The sequence below is a fragment of the Rutilus rutilus genome (assembly GCF_951802725.1).
Source record: "Rutilus rutilus genome assembly, chromosome: 15".
Lineage (NCBI taxonomy): Eukaryota > Metazoa > Chordata > Actinopteri > Cypriniformes > Leuciscidae > Rutilus > Rutilus rutilus.
The window spans coordinates 37,527,285-37,551,033 of record NC_140220.1 but is presented as its reverse complement, the minus strand read 5'-3'; the positions used below and the strand labels follow the sequence as shown (position 1 = coordinate 37,551,033).

Sequence of the window (23,749 nt, the reverse complement as noted above, 5' to 3'; positions counted from 1 at the left end):
TTTTCTTTTTTAGAAAGAAAGAAATTTAAATAAGTTATAACAAAATTTAATGAAGTGTAAAGAAATTAACATAAACAGTGAATAAGCAGATGAAAGTAAGGCTATGTTACATACTTCAGTATAGTAGGTGGCGATAGACATTTAACGATAGACTGAAACCCGCCAGAAAACTAAAAGAAGAAGAAGAAGAAGAAGAAGAGAGATTGGCGGGGTTTATTTGAATAGACCTCTTTTTTTTACAGTCTATGGAATAGACAGTAAAATAATTGATTTGTTGTTGACACCGGGGGCCTCCTGCGCATGCGCGTTCTTTTTCTGAAGAAACACCTCGAAGCCGGAAGTAAAGACTCGAAGAATGTATAAACTGTCACATTACGGTAAGTTCATCGGCTTTTGATATCATGTGTTATTATTGTACAATGTTTTCTGTTTGCTAATATATTAAACTCGGTCTTTATTAGCTTCAAATCTGCTTCTGATTTTCCACTCTCCTGCTTAACACAATATGGCTTCAAACTTTCTAAAATGAAACTTTCACAAGACTGAAATCCTGTCAAATCTCTGTTTAGACATTGATGGTATTTTAGTTCGACCTTGAACTACAGTTCGTAGTCTTTGAGTCATTTCTGACCCACTCTATGTTCTGAATCTCATGTTAGTCACCTCATAAAAATCGAAAGACTTGTAATATTGCTAGTTTAGCTACTTTGCATATTCAATAGACTCAGAAATGGTTGCCAATGCTTTAATAACACCACGTCTGGACTACTTAAGCTTTTATTTGATTTTCACTGTTAATAACAGAGTTCTGCTGCACGTTTCCTCACACATGTGTAAGTCTGCACCATGGTCTGCACATATCACTCTCTCACTTTAACTTCACTGGCTTCCAGTTTCATGCCGTAACGTTATTCAGTTTATCATCTTTGTCTTGGTGGGCATCAACTTATCTTAATGAATTGCTCCATCAATTCTATTCAATTCACATTTATTTGTATAGCGCTTTTCACAATACATATTGTTTCAAAGCAGCTTTACAGAAAGTGCATGAGTCCACATTACAATTTAAGTTATCAGAGGTAACTAAGTTATGTATTTCAGAAATGTACAAATGTATACATATACACAGTTAGCTAATAATGTATTAATTTTAGGCATAAAAAATGAGCTTATTGAGGCAATGAATACATGTTAACTAATGATTATGATCAGGGAAGTATAGGTTAAAAAAATTGCGAGATAGCGAATAGGCTATGTGCATATTAACAGTCTTGAATTAAAGGTTGTATCAGCGATTTCAGGGCCAAACATAAATGATCACATTCGTCTAATCTTTCCTAACGATCCGCTAGCTGGCAAAATAAACAGTGTTCCAACCAATCACCGAATCAGCCGTGCACGAGCGCAAAACCTCACAACACCCTCCCCCTGTCGGTGATTGGTTGGAACACTGTTTATTTTGGTTTTGAGTGGTTGGTGAAACCAACTGTTTTTGTGTGCAGATCTCAGAGCCTAGGCTGCCGACAGAGACGCGCTTTTTTGACGGCATGCTTATGGGGCGGGCAGCTAGCGGATCGTTAGGAAAGATTAGATGAATGTGATCATTTATGTTTGGGCCTGAAATCGCTGATACAACCTTTAACCGTAATTTAATATTATTACCATAATATGATTAAATGTTAATAAATTAAGTGTATCAGCAATCATAAACCAAAGAAGACATTTCTCAGAAATATATGTTACAGAGGTGACGAGGATCACTCAGTTCCACTACGAAACAGCGCGGGGGCGCACCTGTGCTTATGATTTCCCGATGGTAAAAACAAATTATATGTTGTTGTATTACTTATCAATATATTGTTAACATTTTACAAAAGTCAAACTCAAATGCAGTTATGGGGTTTTTGACCAGCGAATGAGTGCAAATGTGCATTTTGTCCGTCATTAAAACGGCGCCGGCGGCATCACATTACATTTTCATCAACAGGTTATAAACTAGTTTGTTGTAGCTATATGGGCGCTCAGTTTTTCCTGTTGTAAAATACTTTTGGCCAAAATCTCATTTTATTAAAGATGAAATGCTACTGTATGCACAGGCCATTTAAGTGTAGGCTATGTGTTGGCTATGACTAGATGGCAAATGCTAGACCTCTCTCAGGTCCCACATGTCTCAGTCAGACATCAAATAAATAAAATATGAGCCTTTATAGACATAAGCCGCTTTCCGACCGGAGGAACCTTTTCACAGTTCCTAGAACTACTGGCTAAAGTACCCGGATGTCGGCGTGTTCGCACCGCAGGAACTAGGAACGATTTTAGTTCTAGGAACTCTTATTTGTAGGAACTAATTTAGGTCCTACTCAGAGTAGGGTCTAAACCAGCACTATAGGAACTACCCGTGACGTTAGTGTACGCTGATGACCGAACGCACGCGGAACACCAGCACCCGCCATTTTTAAAACAGCTAGAATGTAAACACACAGATTATAGCCTATATATTTACTCCAGAAACTAGATACAAACATGGAAAACAGTGATAGCTGGGCCTCTAAACCTTTATGCTGAAGAGAAAATCCAACGCAACTTTGAGGGGACCAAGCCTAACATGATTATGTTTATCTGCCCAGCTAGCAACACTGGACATCAACCACACGGCATAGGCTAATAACCTTTTTTTCATACTGTCTACTTTCTATAACAGTTCTATCTAATAACATATTAAACAGTACTGTTAGACAGATCGCTAACCGCTAACTAATAAACACAGAGAATGCGAGCATTGTTTGCTCTGGCGTTCTCAGCGCCGCCAAAATAAAGGTCACGTGCTTGCGTCACTCCCTTACCCCTCCTACCAGTTCCTATGGCCACTTGGCCAGTGCGAACGCAAACAGCAAAACCGAGTTTAGGGGAGAGTAGTTCTTAGAACTGTTTAGAAGTGGACAGTTCCTAGAACTAAGTTCCTGTAACTACTTGGTCGGAAAGCAGCTATAGTGTTTAGTACTTATTCAAACAACAAGATATTTGTTTACCCTGGCAAAACTTCGTTCAGCTGCTGTCTGCTGTGCGACTGCTCCGGAGCTTCAGTTTGTTCAGTCAAGATAGAGGGGGTGGAGTTATCAAATAGAGGGGGTGGAGTTATCAGATAGAGGGGGTGGAGTTATCAAATAGAGGGAGCGGATTTATCAGATAGAGGGGGTGGGTTATCAGATAGAGGGGTGGAGTTATCAAATAGACGGGGCGGAGTTATCATATAGAGGGGGTGGTGTTATCAGATAGAGGGGGTGGAGTTATCAAATAGAGGGAGCGGATTTATCAGATAGAGGGGGTGGGTTATCAGATAGAGGGGTGGAGTTATCAAATAGAGGGGGTGGAGTTATCATATAGAGGGGGTGGTGTTATCAGATAGAGGGGTGGAGTTATCAGATAGAGGGGGTGGAGTTATCAGATAGAGGGGGTGGAGTTATCAAATAGAGGGAGCGGATTTATCAGATAGAGGGGGTGGGTTATCAGATAGAGGGGTGGAGTTATCAAATAGAGGGGGCGGAGTTATCATATAGAGGGGGTGGTGTTATCAGATAGAGGGGGTGGAGTTATCAAATAGAGGGAGCGGATTTATCAGATAGAGGGGGTGGGTTATCAGATAGAGGGGTGGAGTTATCAAATAGAGGGGGTGGAGTTATCATATAGAGGGGGTGGTGTTATCAGATAGAGGGGTGGAGTTATCAGATAGAGGGGGTGGAGTTATCAAATAGAGGGAGCGGATTTATCAGATAGAGGGGGTGGGTTATCAGATAGAGGGGTGGAGTTATCAAATAGAGGGGGCGGAGTTATCATATAGAGGGGGTGGTGTTATCAGATAGAGGGGTGGAGTTATCAAATAGAGGGGGTGGGGTTATCAGATAGAGGGGGCGGAGTTATCAGATTTACACAAGCTCTTTTTAAGAACTTTCATTGGCTAAATATTTGTAAGACAGACGTAAAGGGTGACCAATAGCATTGATTTATTGAAGAGGGAAAAAAACACCACCACCAAAAAAAAGGGCACTTCGGAGTGTAAGGGCAAAGAGGGCATGTGCCCTGCACAGGTCGAGCCGTACCTGTGCACGTGCCTGAGTATGACGTGTAGAAAAATTTTGCACTGGTGCATATTGATTCAGAGTTTGCGTCATCTGAAGTCTTCGCAGGAGACTTCACAGTTGTTGGGCATCTGAAGTCTTCATAATAGGCTAGATCCAAACTGGAGCTGACATAATAGTTACCTAAGGATGGGCGTCCTGAGATAAAACAGAGAAGCAAGAAAATAATTAGCGTAGCTGCTGTTCACAACATTAAGCAAAGATAATCATGTGCATTTTATCTGATATAACTGGAGTAGGCCGACGTGATTATGAGATGTGTTATGTGAATGCTTGGCTAAAGAGATGCATCTTTAGTAGGGTTGGGTATTGTCTGAATTTTAACGTTTCTGATTCTTATCGATTCCTAATTTCGATTCCAGTCGAAAACACTTTATTGTAGCTGAATACCATGAACAAAACTCAACAGACTAAAGAACACTTACACAAGGAACATTTGCATGTGGTTTAAAAATACCATACCAAAAACAACTAACCTAACTAATATAAATTTCAAGCATTATTAAAGACAAGTAAATACTCAGTAATTAAAAAAGAACATAAAAAAATTATCAGTCGCTGCAAATAAATACAACTGAACAAAATACGTTTGAAATAAACAGTGTTTTAAAATATTCAGGTACACAAGCTAATCAAATGTAAAACAACACTGCACTTTGTAAATAAAATGTACATCACAAATATAGTTACAAAAGTTATTCAGTCAAGAACGAGTGAATTTTCTCTTTGTATTTTGATTGAGTAGTGTTATTATAGAGATGGCAGCAGCAATATTAGGCTGCTGTCTCTTTAAGAACTGCACAATCTACAGTTACTCATGTGCGCAGTACGCGAGTCGACTTGGTCATGAATGGTTTAAAGTCATATTAAAATGCACACAAATGAATCGATAATAGGAATTCCTTAACTCAAGTATTCAATTCCATAATTGAATTTTCAATTCCTAACCCTAGTCTTTAATCTAGAATTAAACTGGGACAGCGAGTCTGAGCCCCCAACATTATCAGGAAGGCTATTCCAGAGTTTAGGAGCCAAATGTGAGAACGCTCTCCCTCCTTCAGTGGACCTAGATATCCTAGGTACTACCAGAGTTTTCTTAAAGACTGTGATGGATTGTAGGGCGATAGAAGATTAGTTAAATACACAGGAGCTAAATAATTTAGGGCCTTATAGCCTAGGTCAGTTGCAATACTTTATAATTGATATGGAACTTAAGAGGTAACCAGTGTAGAGATGATCAAATTTGTGTTATATGATCATATTTTCTTGACCTAGTAAGAACTCTAGTGGAGTAATCTAGTCTAGAGTTCATGAATGCATGAACTAACTTTTCTGCACCGGAAACAGATAGCATGTTCCGGAGCTTAGCAATGTTTCTGAGGTTGAAGAAGGCTGTTTTTGTAACATATGAACTATGATTTTCGTAAGACAACATTATACTTTCAGTTGGCAGGATCTAAACTACCGACGGTACCCGAGTTTTAGGGCTGGGTAAAAAATATAGATTTCTCGATTTTAATCGATTCTCATTTTTACGAACCGATTTCTGCACGATTAGTCATCCTGTTTTCAGTTGATGAATGAATGTAACATTGATGCGCGCGTCCCATCCAATAAATCGCTATAATCTTTGTGCTTTGTTGCTATTGATATGAAACAAAGTCTCAGATTTCAAATTACGTCCATTTTCTTACAAAATTCAAAAACATAAATACTGTTTTGGCGCTGTGGCGTGAGATCGCTCTGGCTCAGCTCTAGAGAAGCACATGACCTTTGTTGTGGCGAATTCACGATCTTTTGATCTTCAATGTCTGGTTCAGGTCTTAAAAAAATCTTTCAGAGTCTAAGTTTCAGGTCCCAGAAGAATTAACTTTATTGTACAAACAACAAAGTGAGAAGCCGGCTGGCCATCCGGACATCTGATTTTACAATGGTCTGCATTGGGGTCTTATACCTAAATTTACGTCACTTAATGTCCATTCTGGTATCCAATTAACATTCGTACAGTTATCTTTTTCTCTTTGCTCCTCCTTATCACTTCACCACGATTAGAAACACCTGCATTAATGTCTAATTTCTATTGGTGGCCATACTGGCGCATGCGCTTTATTAAATATGATTTCATATATGGTTTTTTGGGTACTTTTCCACTCTCGTCCTTAGACACCCTTTCATCCAGTTTTTCTGTCCTGTCCTCAGACGACTCCTATCCTCACATACACTTTTGACAGGTTCAGTGTTTCCCATCATTTTGTCCCCTTTAACCTGTTTTCTCTGTTTCCTGTAATTTTGGGCCTCTCATATTTTAGGCCTAGTTCCTTTAATATTAGTATCATGCATCTGGACTCATGTATGAGACAGATGAAATTCTCCAACACCTTCTCTTCCGCCTTAATAACACCAGTTACAGCGCGAAATAAACATGAATGAGCATCTGAAAGTGTGTTAAAAGGTAGAGCACAACTTATCGAAATCCGTATCATGTGACATGGAGTCGCTCAATCAGTGTTTCAGCCGTGGAAAGACGTCAGTAAAATAGCTTGTAAACAATGTCAAGTAACGTCACATTTACCTCAGAAAAACCATATCCAGTGACCATAAACTCGTTAGTCTGCTAGACAAATTAACTCTAGAGAGGAGCATTTTTCTAAATATATGCACCATATTACATATTCATTATAATTTTTAATGCATGTTTGAATAAATCTGGCAGGTTTTTATGACAGCCACCATTTAAATGTATAAATAAAAGTGTAATTTAAGTGTTTGTATACAAATCAGTTCAATATTATACCTTCATTATTACAGTAGGCTAATGAAGCCTACAGGCTACAACTGACTCCCATAGTTTACAGCATTAGTGAAGAGATTTGTTTTCCTTCGAGAAAATGTGCCATGTATTGTACCTGATATCCCAAATAATCAATATTGAATCGGAATCGAAATCGAATCGAATTGTGAAATTTGTGTCAATACCCAGCCCTACCGAGTTTAGACTGCAGGTCTTGATGCCCGATTCTGATTTGTTGCCTATATCCGATTCTTTTGACCGTCCGTTTACACGTTCTTTCAACTGTGACCCATATCCCATTCATGCGTTTACACTTGCCATACCATCTGAAACATCGCGCATGCTTAAAGGGTTAAATTATCTTGCACAGATGGACGAACGCGAAATATGATTGACGCTAGCTCTGCGATATATGCGAAGTTCGCAAAACATCACCATGATTATGAGGCGAAGGAGGACGAAAAGTGCCATCATTGCACATTGGCACATATCCGATTTATATCTGATTTATTTCCACATATGAATGAGGCCTGAAACCGATCTCGAAATATCCGAATGCATGAGTTTTTTTTCCTGTTTACACAGTCATAGAAGACATCCAATCTGTGTCACATATGAGCACAAAATTGGAATTGGGTCACATTTCACTGACTGTGTAAACGAGGCCTTAGTGTCTCTGTTCCTAAGATATGGAACAATCTTCAGCAATCTCTTCGTGAAACCTCGGCCATTCAGACCTTTAAAACCGCTGAAAACTAACAGATGTGAAGATATTTTGAAGAAGGTCGGAAACCAAACAGTTGATGGTAGCCACTGACTTTCATAGGATTTTTTTTTTCCTACTATGGAAGTAAATGGGGTACATCAACTGTCTGGTCACCGACATTCTTCAAAATATCTTTGTTTTGTGTTCAGCAGAAAAAAGAAATTCATACAGGTTTGAAACAAATTGAGGGTGAGTAAATGATGACAGAATTTTCGTTTTGAAGTGAATAATCCTTTAAGATTTGTTTTGACTGGAATTACTTGTTTACATTTACATTTACATTTATTCATTTAGCTGACGATTTTATACAAAGCGACTTACAATTGCTATATATGTCAGAGGTCGCACGCCTCTGGAGCAACTAGGGGTTAAGTGTCTTGCTCAGGGACACATTGGTGTCTCACAGTGGATTCGAACCCGGGTCTCTCACACCAAAGGCATGTGTCTTATCCATTGCACCACACCACCCCTTGTTGCAGAGGAGAGGATACTGCTAGGCTTTAGTTCTGCTTGTTAGCAGTAGGCTATACACCCCTAGGTGTCGGTCAGGACACAAAGAATGAGGAGACTGGTGCTTCCTTCGAAAGTGTATTGAATATTAGCCTAAAATAACAAAAAACTAATTACATTAGTAGAAGTATAAATGTTTACATTCACAGATGAATCAGTCACTTCTTATTTCAGGATACTAACATATTCAGTATCACCTCTAAATAACAGTTAAAACACAAAAATATGCAGAGGATGGGCAATTGAAGACAATAAAACGATTGGTCTGGTCACAAAAATGACTTTGGCATTAATATAGGCTATATGATTAATGAATCCAGATCCATCAACAAACAATCTTATTTCCCAAATTAGTATAATCAAATGGAAATAATACTGGATAATCCTTCTGCAGAATAATTAGTTGACATATTACAGACATATACAATGTAAACTGTCACATTTGACTATATTTAGCAGAAATCGCGTTACACATGTACCGGTACGTTACACATGTACAGTGGGGAGAACAAGTATTTGATTCACTTTTTGCAGGTTTTCCCACTTACAAAGCATGTAGAAGTCTGTCATTTTTATCATAGGTACTCTTCAACTATGAGTAACGGAATCTAAAACAAAAATCCAGAAAATCACATTGCATTTTATTGCATGACATAAGTATTTGATACATCAGAAAAGCAGAACTTAATATTTGGTACAGAAACCTTTGTTTGCAATTACAGAGATCATACGTTTCCTGTAGTTCTTGACCAGGTTTGCACACACTGCAACAGGGATTCTGGCCCACTCCTCCATACAGACCTTCTCCAGATCCTTCAGGTTTCGGGGCTGTCGCTGGGCAATACAGACTTTCAGCTCCCTCCAAAGATTTTCTATTGGGTTCAGGTCTGGAGACTGGCTAGGCCACTCCAGGACCTTGAGATACTTCTTACGGAGCCACTCCTTAGTTGCCCTGGCTGTGTGTTTTGGGTCGTTGTCATGCTGGAAGACCCAGCCACGACCCATCTTCAGTGCTCTTACTGAGGGAAGGAGGTTGTTGGCCAAGATCTCACGATACATGGCCCCATCCATCCTCCCCTCAATACGGTGCAGTCGTCCTGTCCTCTTTGCAGAAAAGCATCCCCAAAGAATGATGTTTCCACCTCCATGCTTCGCGGTTGGGATGGTGTTCTTGGGGTTGTACTCATCCTTCTTCTTCCTCCAAACACAGCGAGTGGAGTTTAGACCAAAAAGCTCTATTTTTGTCTCATCAGACCACATGAACTTCTCCCATTCCTCCTCTGGATCATCCAGATGGTCATTGGCAAACTTAAGACGGGCCTGGACATGCGCTGGCTTGAGCTGGGGGACCTTGCGTGCGCTGCAGGATTTTAATCCATGACGGCGTAGTGTGTTACTAATGGTTTTCTTTGAGACTGTGGTCCCAGCTCTCTTCAGGTCATTGATCAGGTCCTGCCGTGTAGTTCTGGGCTGATCCCTCACCTTCCTCATGATCATTGATGCCCCACGAGGTGAGATCTTGCGTGGTGCCCCAGACCAAGGGAGATTGACCGTCATCTTGAACTTCTTCCATTTTCTAATAATTGCGCCAACAGTTGTTGCCTTCTCACCAAGCTGCTTGCCTATTGTCCTGTAGCCCATCCCAGCCTTGTGCAGGTCTACAATTTTATCCCTGATGTCCTTACACAGCTCTCTGGTCTTGGCCATTGTGGAGAGGTTGGAGTCTGTTTGATTGAGTGAGTGTGTGGACAGGTGTCTTTTATACAGGTAACGAGTTCAAACAGGTGCAGTTAATACAGGCAATGAGTGGAGAACAGGAGGGCTTCTTAAAGAGTAACTAACAGGTCTGTGAGAGCCGGAATTCTGACTGGTTGGTAGGTGATCAAATACTTATGTCATGCAATAAAATGCTAATTAATTATTTAAAAATCATACAATGTGATTTTCTGGATTTTTGACATCAAGAAATCAGAGAAAACTTATTTTATGGTCATGTGCTAATACTTTTAACACCAAAATGCCAACGAACATCCAAATAACAGGCAGGAAGAAACTTCTAAGTGCACAGCTGCCTTTCTCTCAGTAATCTAGACTGACGCAGCAAACAATAACAATAATGCCTCCTACTGGAAGCATCGGGTATCGCACTCTATAATTCTAAGTCCCACAATAGAAGTCTTCTTTCTCCGGGAGCCTTTTATACATTACTGGAATAGTTAAACGTTATATGATTTATTTCTCTGTGTTTCCATGTGCAGGTCTGTTTCTCATTATTGGAGAAAAGAAAGAACAGAGAGAGATCTTCATCTGCAGAACCCAGCTGTGTGTCTATGAAGAGTAACGAATCCATGGGTCATCCTCCTGCATTCAGTGATGAAGCAGTGACCTCTGACCCCAGCTGTGGTCTATGAAGAGTGACGGATCCATGCGTCATCCTCCTGCATTCAGTGATGAAAGGGTGACCTCTGACCCCAGCTGTGTGTCTATGAAGAGTGACGGATCCATGCGTCATCCTCCTGCATTCAGTGATGAAATGGTGACCTCTGACCTCAGCTGTGTGTCTATGAAGAGTGACGGATCCATGCGTCATCCTCCTGCATTCAGTGATGAAATGGTGACCTCTGACCTCAGCTGTGTGTCTATGAAGAGTGACGGATCCATGCGTCATCCTCCTGCATTCAGTGATGAAATGGTGACCTCTGACTCCAGCTGTGTGTCTATGAAGAGTGACGGATCCATGCGTCATCCTCCTGCATTCAGTGATGAAATGGTGACCTCTGACCCCAGCTGTGTGTCTATGAAGAGTGACGGATCCATGCGTCATCCTCCTGCATTCAGTGATGAAATGGTGACCTCTGACTCCAGCTGTGTGTCTCTGAAGAGTGACGGATCCATGCGTCATCCTCCTGCATTCAGTGATGAAAGGGTGACCTCTGACCCCAGCTGTGTGTCTCTGAAGAGTGACGGATCCATGCGTCATCCTCCTGCATTCAGTGATGAAAGGGTGACCTCTGACCCCAGCTGTGTGTCTATGAAGAGTGACGGATCCATGCGTCATCCTCCTGCATTCAGTGATGAAATGGTGACCTCTGACCCCAGGTGAGAGACAATCCAGTAAAGTCGTTGTTTTCAGTAGGAATGCACAATATTATCGGCACTACATCAGAATTGGCCGATAAAGGCTTAAAATATAACTACCAGAATCGGCCGATATGAAAAAATGAAGCCGATATGTCTTGCCGGTATGATAACGTGTTGATATGGACCTGCAATAACTCACGTGCGCAAAGAGTGTTAGTGATAAGATCATGTCAGCAGTGTGGTAATTTTTGAAGTGACTTGCATGTATGATGATTAGATTATCATGATTGAATTTGTGAATATGAGTACCTGCGTCGGTTGTGCTATACCCATCAACAGTCACTCCAGAGCCTGTCTACTCGGAGAGCCTGCCCACTCCCTATTAAGTCCCATTGTACCGAATTTTGGTTGTAGTTCCACCAGAGCTCCACTGGGGGCGATCGCCCATGAGTGCAGAATGAATGGGAGTCTATGGAGCTAGATGGCTAAATTTGTCTCCCTCACCCGATTGCTGTTGAGAAATCTCAGATTTGATTGTAGGTTTTGCAAGTTCAACATGGGTTATAGGTCGAAAGTTGAATGAACGAGTACTTATGTCCTTTTGATTTCTTCTTCTTTCGCTGATTGGTCAGTGAAGGACTGATTACGACCAGAGATACCGCTTGATGGCATCGTGGCATCCGAAGCGGGACCAGAAAGTTAAGGTGGACTTTTTCGCCCAAGTTTTTTTTTCAGCGCAGCAACTTTTTTGGTTGCTGCCACTTTTATCTGCCTATGGTTATGTATGTACTGTGAAAGCACCAAAGTGACTGAAGGATTGCCGTAAAGCAGTATCTCTGGTCGTACGATGTGTATGACGTCATTGACATTTTAAAAGACTTTTTAAAGCAAATAAGTGACTCTAAAAAAATCTTACACTTTGAATGTAAATGACTTTATTATTGTTATTTTCAGAGCTTTTAATGTACTCTTATTATAAAAAGTATACTTTATGAACTTTATTATCATTTATTTATCTTTAACAACTAACCTTTTTTGTTAAGGAGTCCTCAGAACTCAGAAACCAGAAAGAAAAAAAAACATAGTTTTTGCTCAATACTAACTGGAATGAAAAATAATTCATTTATAAATCATGCACAGGAAAGACTTGGTGTTGTTTCCAAACAAAGGGGAAAAGAAGTATATTGGTATCGGCCAAAATGAGTTGAAAAATATTGGCAAATCGGATAACGGCAGAAATCCAATACGACAGATGTCCATCTCAAAAGAGGAAAAGCAAAAATATGTGAACTAAAGGCAAGTTTTTATACACTTGTGATCCTTAGACAGCACTTGCTGCAGTATTAAAAAAAGAAAGAAAAAAAGTGGACGTTCTAAAACGCTTGACGTGAAAAACACTAGGGCTGTAATCAACCAAAGAAAATCTTGGTCGACTGAAGTCCTGAAATTTTCGACTAAAAATTACGTTAGGAAAAAAAACGTTACATTAATTAGCTGCGCACTGTGCGCAGTACTTGGTAGGCTTGTTGTCCACCTAAATGAATTATAAATAAACATAATTTTTTTTGCAATATATTACATCGTTTTTGACCAAATTATTTTGCACTGAAATGAGTCTGACACACGTGTCTGTCGGCTCTGACAGCGTTGCATCACGTGCACCTGCGCAATATCATAGCCTATGACTTCCGAAAATAGTACTATGTTGTCAACTAGTGATATCATCACAAGAACTTTTGAGGAATATGCAACATAATTTAGACAATTGTTTTTGTCATATGTCTTATAATAACTGACAGACACTGTCATTTCAGCCGCTCTGTGCAGCCGCTCTGTGTAACAGAGCTTAGCTCAGCTTCGCGGCTGAGACACGAAGACTATTAACTTTTAAAAAAATGCTGCCACACTGCCGATGTCTTTGTTGACATGGTAGAAGAGGTCTGACTGACTATGAATTAAACGCTCTCACAATCAAATAAATAATATTCAGCAAACCTTCTAGTAGCCTACTTTCTTCAATCTGTCTCTTCTCCAGCGGGTTGGGCTAATCCAAAAGAAGTGAAAACAAGGGGGGTATTCTGAAGACAGACTGTTACCTGTGAAACAGGGGTGCTCTGAAAACATCCCCATTAGCAATTAGTGCTTTCCACCTGATGAAATGAACGCGGCAAAACTGTTGAAATGAACGCGGCAAAAAATCGACCAATCAGAATTTTGGTCGAGCCAGAACGTATCGACCAAATAATCGCCTAATCGACTGGGAGATTACAGCCCTAAAAAACACTTAAAGCGCTTTAATGCACTAAACCGGTGATATTAACTCCTAAGGGTCTGACGTGTTTTGGGGGCCCTTGAGATGTTTTGACATGCCCTGACATTTGTGCTTATATCAGCTACTTATAACATACTATTGGCCAACATGTAATTTTGATGTATTCAGCACAAACTCTGCTACAATAATATGTGAGCAAAATGGATATACATTTTTGCATTTTTTAGAAAATAAAGATTATGCATGGTTAGTAAGTTTTGGGGGAAATAATGTCACTGCTATAAGGCCATAAAACACATACTAAATAGTTATGCACAAGACTTTTAAGTTACCACTCTTGTAGGATAGAATTTTTACTACAAAATGATTCTGACCACTCATTCGCAAACAACATAATGATTTAAAATTTGTAAGTCAGTTTTTGTGTCAGCAATGCTGTATTCATGGTAGTGTTGATGACCATTAATCTTTATGTGATTCACACCAGGGGTGACGAAAGATAAGGTGCTGTGAAGCAGCCTGAACAAAGAATGTGGGGAGATTCAAAGATTTTTCAAAAACTTTTAATCAGTTTTATTGTAATTTCTCTAGGTGGAGGAACTAAATGTTGTGCCTCACAGGACCACAGTGCTACATACATATACACACACATATATATATATATATATATGTGCAATGGTTTATTGAGCCTTTTCTTTTAACAGTTTTAAATTTCAGTTACTCTGCGCGTGAAAAACAATTACAGTGCTCTCTCTTACAGTGTTGTGATCTAACACCCTGGAGAAAGTAACATGTGAAAGAGCAATAAACTCCTGCCAGATAAAGACCTTTTATGCAAAACAATTGACCTTTATCTACAGATTAAGTAAGCTATAATAATACAAACATTGAATAATCTTGGAAGAGTTTCATCGTGTTGACTGTTGTAACCGAGTGCGACACGCAGTATGAATGCTGAATGGAGAATGACTGACAGCCGCAGTGGAGAGAAGGGTTTATGTGAACTTGAATTAAATGACTTAAATATTTATCTGTACCTCACATTAAACTATGGAATGGCTTCAGAAAATGTGGGTATAGTACACAAAAAATGATGGTGCTTTATAATATTTTTGTGCCATTTGTGTGGTATAACAATAACACCAAATAGTATACGCACAATATCGGATTTGGACCGGGTCTCGTCTGGCCGATACCATATGCGTCAAAAAATGGCAGTATCTGAGAGATACCAATACGGAGTATCGAATCGGCACACTCCTAATAAACAGCAAAAAAAGATAGAAAATTGAGATTAAAAACAAAGCTATGGGGCTACAAACGCAACCCACTCAGGCGGACAAGAAACTGCTGTGCCCATCAGAGTCTCAAATTTGTTCACCTCAAATCTGTGGACAAACATTCAGTGATGGAAAATGACCTTTGATCCTAGTAGCGTAACTCTGATTTAAAATGTGGGTGGGACCAATGTGTGTGTGAGTGTGGGGTGCTAATACAATGCTATATCAGATATATGTACAATATGTATGTTTGTACAATAACAATTGCTGAAAAATTACATTATGATGCCCAGAAATCAATTTCAATGGTACAGTGGGTTTAATTTATTGTCATAGAACTCACGTTTAATGAGATAGTTTCATCCTTACTTCGACTAGAAAAGAAGTACAAGATTCTACAAGATTTTCTTGTGTACTCTAATGGTCTAGTGGTAGAACTTTTGTCAAGCGTGTCAGAGGTTCTAATCCACCCTTGTATAGTTTTTTTCTTTTCTCATCAAAACCAAATATGTTCATCAGTAATTGTAAATCAAGTGCAGGGACTGTTTTCTGTGCATTTTGTTTTGTGATTTCACCAGAACCAATAGAGAGTCTCCCCAATGACATAGTCACGTTTTAAGTTTGTTTTTGGATCTGTTTCTCTGTTCGGTTCATGTTTGAATTTCTTTGTTAACCTTCTAGTCTATTAATTGGTTCAGTTCTCATCTGTCCTCTCCCTGTTTGTTGCAATTGGCTACATTTTATTTTGGTATTGTGTAGGGCTGGTCCGAATACCATTTTTTGAACTTCGAAGCTTCGATAGGAATTAACATCGAATATTCGAAGCTTCGGAGGGAGGGGGCTGAACATATTCTTCTCTCTAATAAAGGCAGGAATCTCTATGCGTCTGTCTGTTTGCATTTAGATTATTTATCTTGCATTTTGAACCGTTCATCCAATAGACTTCACGAGTGCAGTGTCACACTTGGTGCAATATAGACACGCGAGACGTGACACGTTCAGAATTAATAAACTTTTAATACAGAACAGCGCGAGCGGGAAGCGCGCGCGCCTCACGCGCAGGGCTCCGAGAACGGACACTGCACTAGTGATACAAAACACAGCCTAATATTTTTCTGAGTAACAAATAACTCTCAAATCAGAAATCAGCAGCACAGTAATTACTGACACAGTAAAGGGTAGGCTAATATATTGTTTCTATTCTATTTCCATAATGTCAAAGCAACGCAGCTTATAGCCTACAAGCTCAGGCATGCACTTCTGCCCATACAAACTCCGCTGTTCTGCGCTCTAAAATAAGAGTATTGTATTTCGCCCAAAAATGCTAAAAAAATAACCGTGTGAGAGCGTTTTAGGCTATATCATGTTATAGCCAGATATGACGACGCTTACAGCACGCGTCACAGCAGATCAGCATCTATTCATCAAGCCAACGTGCAAACTATCGCAAATCAAAGTGAAAGTGGGTCACAGATGCTTTAACACACAATCAACTTCATTAAAAGTAAAGAACCGAAATGATCTTACCAGGGCTGTTGCCGCTCTCTTATTGCGGTCTTTGATTTAGAAATTTTAGCTGACGATCAGTAAAATGCAGCTTATCTGTTGCTGGTGACGTGCACTCCATTACATCTGCCTATAGCGTGGGATTTGAAGTTCGGATTCATATCCATTTTGCAAAAACACATTTATGTGTTCATTGTTCATATTGATAAATCAGAGAGAGCTATCCGATCTGAGAAAACGCATGACAGCCCCATTCAAGCGCGAATGGGAACCGTTTCTAGGGGGATGCCAGGTGTGAAAAAAAAAAAAAAAAATTTAAACCGAATATTCGAATGTCAAATTTGAAAATCGAATACCAACCCACCGAACGAATATTCGAATACTCGAATATTCTGGTACAGCCCTAGTATTGTGTTCCTCTGTTTACCTTCACTTATTTAAGCCCTCAGTTTCTGTCTGTTTATTGACTAGCTTTGCTAATGTCAACATGCTATGTGGTTGTCTTTCTCAGTATTCACCTTTTGATTATTATTCCATTAAAAGCCTATTGGGATTATCCTCCACATTGTGCTCTTCTCTACAGCCACTTACCCTGACAGGCATTATGCAATTGATTGACATGTTCATCTGTGTGAAGACTATGCATGAGCCAAAAGAGAATGTTCAACATTGGCAATGAACACTCAGCATGATTTGAAAAAACAACACATTTCAGAGCCAGATCGCCTCTTATTTGACAAACGAACTAAATTAATGCTCTGCTAGATAACTGGAAATGTTTTATTTGTATTAGGTAGGTACATCCGTGCTGCAAGATGATTCAAAAAGTGGTGGGGACAATATCGACCCTGGCAAAAAGTGGTGGGGACATGTCCCACCCGCAAATTACGCCTATGTTTGATACCAGTGTCCAGATATAAGAAACTTTTTGGCTAACAGAATCTCTGGTGTCAGATTGATGAGGTTAAATAGAAAATACAAGATTGAGATTTTAATTGATTTAGATTTAAATTTTATACATTAAATCAATTAATTTTCATATTTTTTAATCTCTTCTTCTTTTGTTATTTCAGCAGAGTAGACCAAAGCATCTCTCGACGAACCGCCTCAGTCTTATGTTTAAACAACACTTTCACCATCGTAACGACTGCCCTGACTAGGCATGATCAATTAATGAATGATGAACTACAGAGAGTCAAAGACCGACACAAAACCAGCATGAAGAACAAGTATGAGAGATTTTTTGAGGGACTGAAACTCCAAGAGAATGAAACCCTCCTGAACAGGATCTACACGCATCTATACATAATAGAGGGAAAGAGTGAAGGAGTGAATGAAGAACATGAGATTTTACAGATGGAGAAAACAGCCAGAACACAACACTCTCAAGACACTCCAATCTACTGCAATGACATCTTTAAAGCCTCTCCTGAACCAGGACGCAAGAAGAAAGAGCAGATCAAGACTGTTCTCACTAAAGGCATCGCTGGAATTGGCAAAACCGTCTCTGTGAAGAAGTTCATTCTGGACTGGGCCGAGGGAAAAGACAATCAGGATGTAGATTTCATGTTTGTGCTTCCATTTCGAGAGCTGAACTTGATCCGAGATCATCAGTACAGTCTTCACAGACTTCTGCTGGACTTTCATCCTGAACTTCAAGATCTGGACTCAAAGATTTACGAGCAGTGTAAAGTTGTGTTCATCTTTGATGGTCTGGATGAAAGCAGAATGACACTGATGTTTTCAGACGCTCAGGAAGTCTCTGATGTGACTGAGACTTCATCAGTGGGTGTGTTGATGTCAAAGCTCATTAAAGGAGATCTGCTTCCCTCGGCTCTCATCTGGATCACCTCCAGACCAGCAGCAGCCAATCAGATCCCCTCCAAATACATCCACCGTCTGACAGAGATTCAGGGATTCAATGAGCCTCAGAGAGAGGAATATTTCAGGAAGAGAATCATTGACAAGCATCAAGCCAGCAGAATCATCTCGCACATCAGAAGAGCAAGAAGCCTCCACATCATGTGCCACATACCCGTCTTCTGCTGGATCTCCTCCACTGTGCTTCAGAAGCTCCTGGAAGAAGATCTGAGTGCAGAAATCCCTCAAACTCTGACTGAAATGTACATCCACTTCCTGCTGATTCAGATCAACATGAGGAATCAGAAGTATGAAGAGAGAGATCCAGAGAAACTCTTGCGATCAAACAGAGAATTGATTTTGAAACTTGCTGAAGTGGCTTTCCATCAGCTGATGAAGGGCAATGTGATGTTCTATGAGGAGGACCTGAGAGAGAGCGGCGTAGACGTCACTGACGCCTCAGTGTATTCTGGGATTTGCACTGAGATCTTTGAGGAATCTGTGATTCATCAGAGGAAAGTCTACAGCTTCATTCATCTGAGCGTCCAGGAGTTTCTCGCTGCTTTCTCTGTGTTTTACTCACATGTGGTCAAGGACAAGAAATCACTGTATGAATTCAGATTTTACAGATCTGATAAAGACTCTCTCTCTGAGTTACTAACATCAGCAGTAAAAAAAGTCCTCAAGAGTGAGAATGGACAGCTGGATCTGTTCCTGCGGTTCCTGCTGGGCATCTCACTGGAGTCTAATCAGAGACTCTTACAGGATCTACTGACACACACAGAGAAAAGCTCAGAGAGCATCAGGAGAACCACACAGTACATTCAAAAGAACATCAAGAGTCTTAACATTGATGATCATGATATATTTTATGTAAATGAAATTGATGCGATATGCAAAAAACATCTCTCAGCTGACCAATCCATTAATCTGTTCCTCTGTCTGCTGGAAGTGAAAGATCAGACTCTGTCCAGAGAGATTCAGGAGTTTGTGAAATCAGACAAACACTCAGAGAAGAAACTCTCTCCTGCTCACTGCTCAACAATCGCCTATATGCTTCAGATCTCAGAGGAGGCGCTGGATGAGCTGAACCTCAAGAAATACAACACATCAGAAGAAGGTAGAAGAAGACTGATACCAGCTGTGCTCAACTGCAGAAAAGCTCTGTGAGTGTTAATTATTAACAAATGAAGAGTCATGTTTAATAATGAATCTAGCCCCCTTTAGTAGTGATACCTGTACATTTATTGCATTTGTAATTTTTAAATATCATGGGTAGAGAAACCAAAAGAAATCCCTTATTGCACTTTTTAATGAACCTTAATGATAAAATGACCAGATTATCTCTCATGCTCACAAGTTCATCTTATTGTGATTCAAGCTGGAATGTTACAATTATTTTTCCAATGCTCCTGAGGACAGACACACTTCCTTTACATACCTTTATATTAATTTTATTTAGTTTTAATTTGATGTTATTTCATCTCTTCTAGGCTTTCTGGCTGTAATCTCACTGGACAGTGTTGTGAGAGTTTGTTATCAGCTCTAAAGTCCTCAAACTGTGTCCTGAGAGAGCTGGACCTGAGTAACAATGACCTGCAGGATTCAGGAGTGAAGCTGCTCTCAAATGGACTAAAGAGTCCAAATTGTCAGCTTCAGTTACTGAGGTAATTTTAGGGACATTTTAGCTGGTCTGTGTGTATTAACAAAGTAATTTTCTCTATTTTCTCTGATTTTGTTGATAAACTATAATTCAGTCATGACAACTCTTGGAATAGTTTGAACACAAAATTTTATTAATGAGAAATATTGATGTGAATGTAAATAGGTTTGGTTTTGGCAGACTAGATCTGTTACGCTGCTGCTTCTGTGGCTGCAGGCAAGAACACTGACTTGCTCTGCTAGTTAATGAAGAACAGAAAGAAAACTGCTGCTGCTACAGAGCAAGTATGAAAACTTGCTCCATAAAACACGAAGGCATTAAAGTGCTGCTGCAAATGAGACTTTTATGTCAAATTATTACATTTAATAAATATATTCTTGTAGCATAAGAAGACAGGGGTGCAAAACTCAGTTCCATGTTCCACTCAGTAAAAAAATGTATTTTGAATATAGGAATATGAAAATATGAAAAAAATTAAGTGATTATTTTAAATGTAAAAGTAAAACCGCCAATACGTTATGCAAGTCACTGTCTTAATGAACAAGTCATTAGCCACTTTTCCACCATCCAGCCAAAAAGCTAAATTCCTTGTCGATTCGGCCCAGCTGGTATGGTTATGATTTAATTTTTCGATCATTACGGTTCAGCACAGTTAGCCAACCATGCTGATAACTTCAGACTGAGATTTTTAAATTAATGATATTTACTCAGCTGTTGTGTGTTGATGTGTGTTTTTTGTAGATTATGAGGCTGTTTTGATCCATCTGTAGGTTGTCTGGCTGTATGGTGACAGAGGAAGGCTGTGGATTTGTGTCTTCTGCTTTGAATTCAAACCCCTCACACCTGAGAGAGCTGGATCTGAGCTACAATTACCCAGGAGATACAGGAGTCAAGCTGCTCTCTGACAAACTAAAGGATCCAAACTGCTCATTGCAGATACTCAAGTGTGTCAAACACTGATAACTGACATACTGAATGTGTGTATGCATGATGCATATTTACATTTAATCTGTTTTTTGTGCTTATAGTGTGGATAATGGAGGAGAGATAAGGATCACATCAGGACCACGAAAGTGTAGGTCTACACACACACACACACACAAACAAAGACACACTCTTTCTGCAGCCAAGAGGAAATGGCTTGTTTTTAAACCTTTTTATTAGCAAAACATTTGTTTGCTAGTGTTATTACTAGTGTTATATATGTTTTTCCCTTCTTGTTTTCAGATGCCTATGATCTTACACTGGATCCAAACACAGCAAACACAGGTCTCATTCTGTCTGAGGATAACAGGAAAGTGACGAGTGTAGAAGAGAAGCAGCCGTATCCTAATCATCCAGAGAGATTTGATGAGTGGCCTCAGGTTCTGTGTGGAGAGAGTCTGACTGGACGCTGTTACTGGGAGGCTGAATGGAGCATACGTGCTGAAATATCAGTGACATATAAAGAAATCAGCAGGAAAGGATGGAGTCATGACTGTTGGTTTGGATACAGTGACAAATCCTGGAGTCTGACCTGCTCTAGTAACAGTTTTACTGTCTGTCACAATAAGAATTTCACTAATTTACCTGTTGTCCATTCATCCTCTAAAAGAGTAGGAGTGTATGTGGACGTGCCGGCCGGCACTCTGTCCTTCTATAGTGTCTCTGACACACACACACTCACACACTTACACACATTCAACACCACATTCACTGAACCCCTCTATGCTGGATTTAGGGTTTATTCTTCTGTGTCTCTGTGTCAGATTAAACATCTGACACACACACACACACACACACACACAATTGTAAATCCTCTTTCTAACGTTCACATGCACACAAAGTCATAAAATCTCATATAATTACAGTTTTATTAAATTAAGTTCCAAACATAGGTTCGGGAGGCGCCTAAACATTCAGTCCTGTCAATCATCATTACGTGCGTGTATAAGCAGCAGTCACTGCGCTATCCAGGTGACAATTCTTCTGCCATTTGGCCCTGTCCTTTGAACCATGTCCCAACTTGATGAGCTTCAGAAGCACTTTACCTCCAATGAAGAGTGTTCCGCAGAATACTCTGCCGTTGTCAAGCCAGCCACAGGATCCTCTAACTCCTGATCCTCTAACGTCCATCGTCCTTGGCGTCCTGCAAATTGTATTAAGTTGCTGCGATAAAACCTAAGCGGTATACTTAAACTCAGTGGTTCCCAATTCCAGTCCTCGTGACCCACTGCTCTGCACATTTTGTAGGTCTCTCTTATCTGACACACTCAGTTCAGTTCATGGAGTCTCTCCTAATGAGCTGATGATCTGGTTCAGGTGTGTTAAATAAGGGAGACATACAAAATGTGCAGAGCAGTGGGTCACGAGGACTGGAATTGGGAACCACTGCTTAAACTCATAAATATATATATCTCATGTAGCCTTACCACTTTTCAGCACTGCACTTTATAAAAGAACCGCTTGTTTTAAAAATCTTCCTGGTCTAACTGACATTTGTAATGACATCCATTTCAAGCTTCAATAGGAATATACAGAGCTTCCGCAAAAACGGAACTTCAAACACAAAATTCTAAAGGTCTAAATAATTTCTAGAGAATAAGTAACAAAATCCTGGTGGATTTGTCTCAGCGTCATGCACTTCTATTGTATGGCGTGCGGCAAATAATAGACCTGCCAATCTGAGCAAACTATCCTATCCAAGGTAAAGCAGCTCCAACTGTAAAATAGTGGTCAATTGGTCTCTACATATCATCCCTACCCACCATGTCCTAGATCAAATTTCCATTGGTTGGACTATTCAACGTTTTTCAAATGACGTTTTCAACACTGTATCATCATTGTGACCATGAGTGGATCCCGAAAGTTTATTCCGTGGATTCCATTAGTTTTAGCCAAGCAGCATGTCATGGCACTCATGTCATGGCAACAACTGCCCTAAATATTGATATACGAATGACTGTGCTTTACTAATGTTTTGTGAATGTTCTAATGTATTAATGTTCTGCATTTCTCTCTGAAGTTATGAACAAAACGTGGTGCAAAAGCTTAATGTATATACTGTTTATATTTGTGTATGAAGCTTGGTGTAGTTTAATTAAAACAAATACACTTCTTGTATTCCGTTAGTTAAGAACTTCTCAACGATGCATGACACAAGACTATCTGTTGTGTATGATGCTTTTACAGATCACAAGTAAATTGAAAATTGAGACCCTTTTTGTTTACAAAGAACATATGCATGAAGGCGTGAATGATCATGAATAATGTTGTGATTCACACTTGAGGAGATTAAGACCCTGCCTCTAATTGCTGTTACTGTTACTGAGAGGGAACTACAAGAAAGAATGTGAGACCAAAAGAAATGTATATATATTTTGTTTGTAGTGTATTTAGAATATATTTAACAATATAATCCAAATATAAATGAAGGTCAGAGGCACATTTTGAGTACACAGTCATATGTGAAAACAAATCCTCTTCAAATATATAAATGAACATCACATGCCTGGCATTTCCAAGGCGTTCGGTGTTCCCTTTCTCAAAATGCTGTGGGAACTCTGCGTGATTGCGTTGTGAAGCACGTGTGAAATCAGTCCAATGGCGTGAAGAAACGTCAAAGGCTTGTGATGTCACAGACCAGGAAACTATAAAGCATTCACAGAACAAAGAAACGCTAGCTTTTGTGTCTTCAGCAAGTGCTTTGTGTGAATTGTTTGTCCAGTTGGTGTTTGTCTATCAAGAAGTAGTACAGCATTTCTAGTAGTACAGTCAAGATATTCACCAAAAAATGTACTTCAAGACGTGTGCTTTTCCCTGCCCTTGTTTCGTCACGGGTGGGGATATACCGGAGCTGTGCGTTGTCTGTATGGGAGTGGAGCCCAGTCAGTCCTTGAGGAGGC

At 39.8% G+C, this 23,749-nt stretch overlaps 2 protein-coding genes across 3 annotated transcripts in view; both read left to right on the top strand.

The window, feature by feature from the left end:
- LOC311304860 (dynein axonemal intermediate chain 1-like) overlaps nt 1-23,749 on the top strand; it is a 674,193-nt gene that overhangs the window by 64,730 nt on the left and 585,714 nt on the right. The gene's annotated exons all lie outside the window — the stretch shown is intronic.
- Nucleotides 307-23,064, top strand: LOC311304834 (NACHT, LRR and PYD domains-containing protein 3-like). 2 transcript variants are annotated; one of them, XM_084432146.1, is made up of 7 exons: nt 307-377; nt 10,462-11,302; nt 17,416-19,368; nt 19,696-19,869; nt 20,636-20,809; nt 20,894-20,940; nt 21,093-23,064. In XM_084432146.1, the coding sequence occupies exons 2-7, from the start codon at nt 10,611-10,613 to the stop codon at nt 21,695-21,697; spliced, it is 3,645 nt and encodes a 1,214-aa protein (XP_084288272.1). In that variant the 5' UTR covers nt 307-377; nt 10,462-10,610; the 3' UTR covers nt 21,698-23,064. The 2 variants fall into 2 exon arrangements, with proteins under 2 accessions (XP_084288272.1, XP_084288273.1); XM_084432147.1 differs by having other exon boundaries at nt 318-377; nt 17,419-19,368.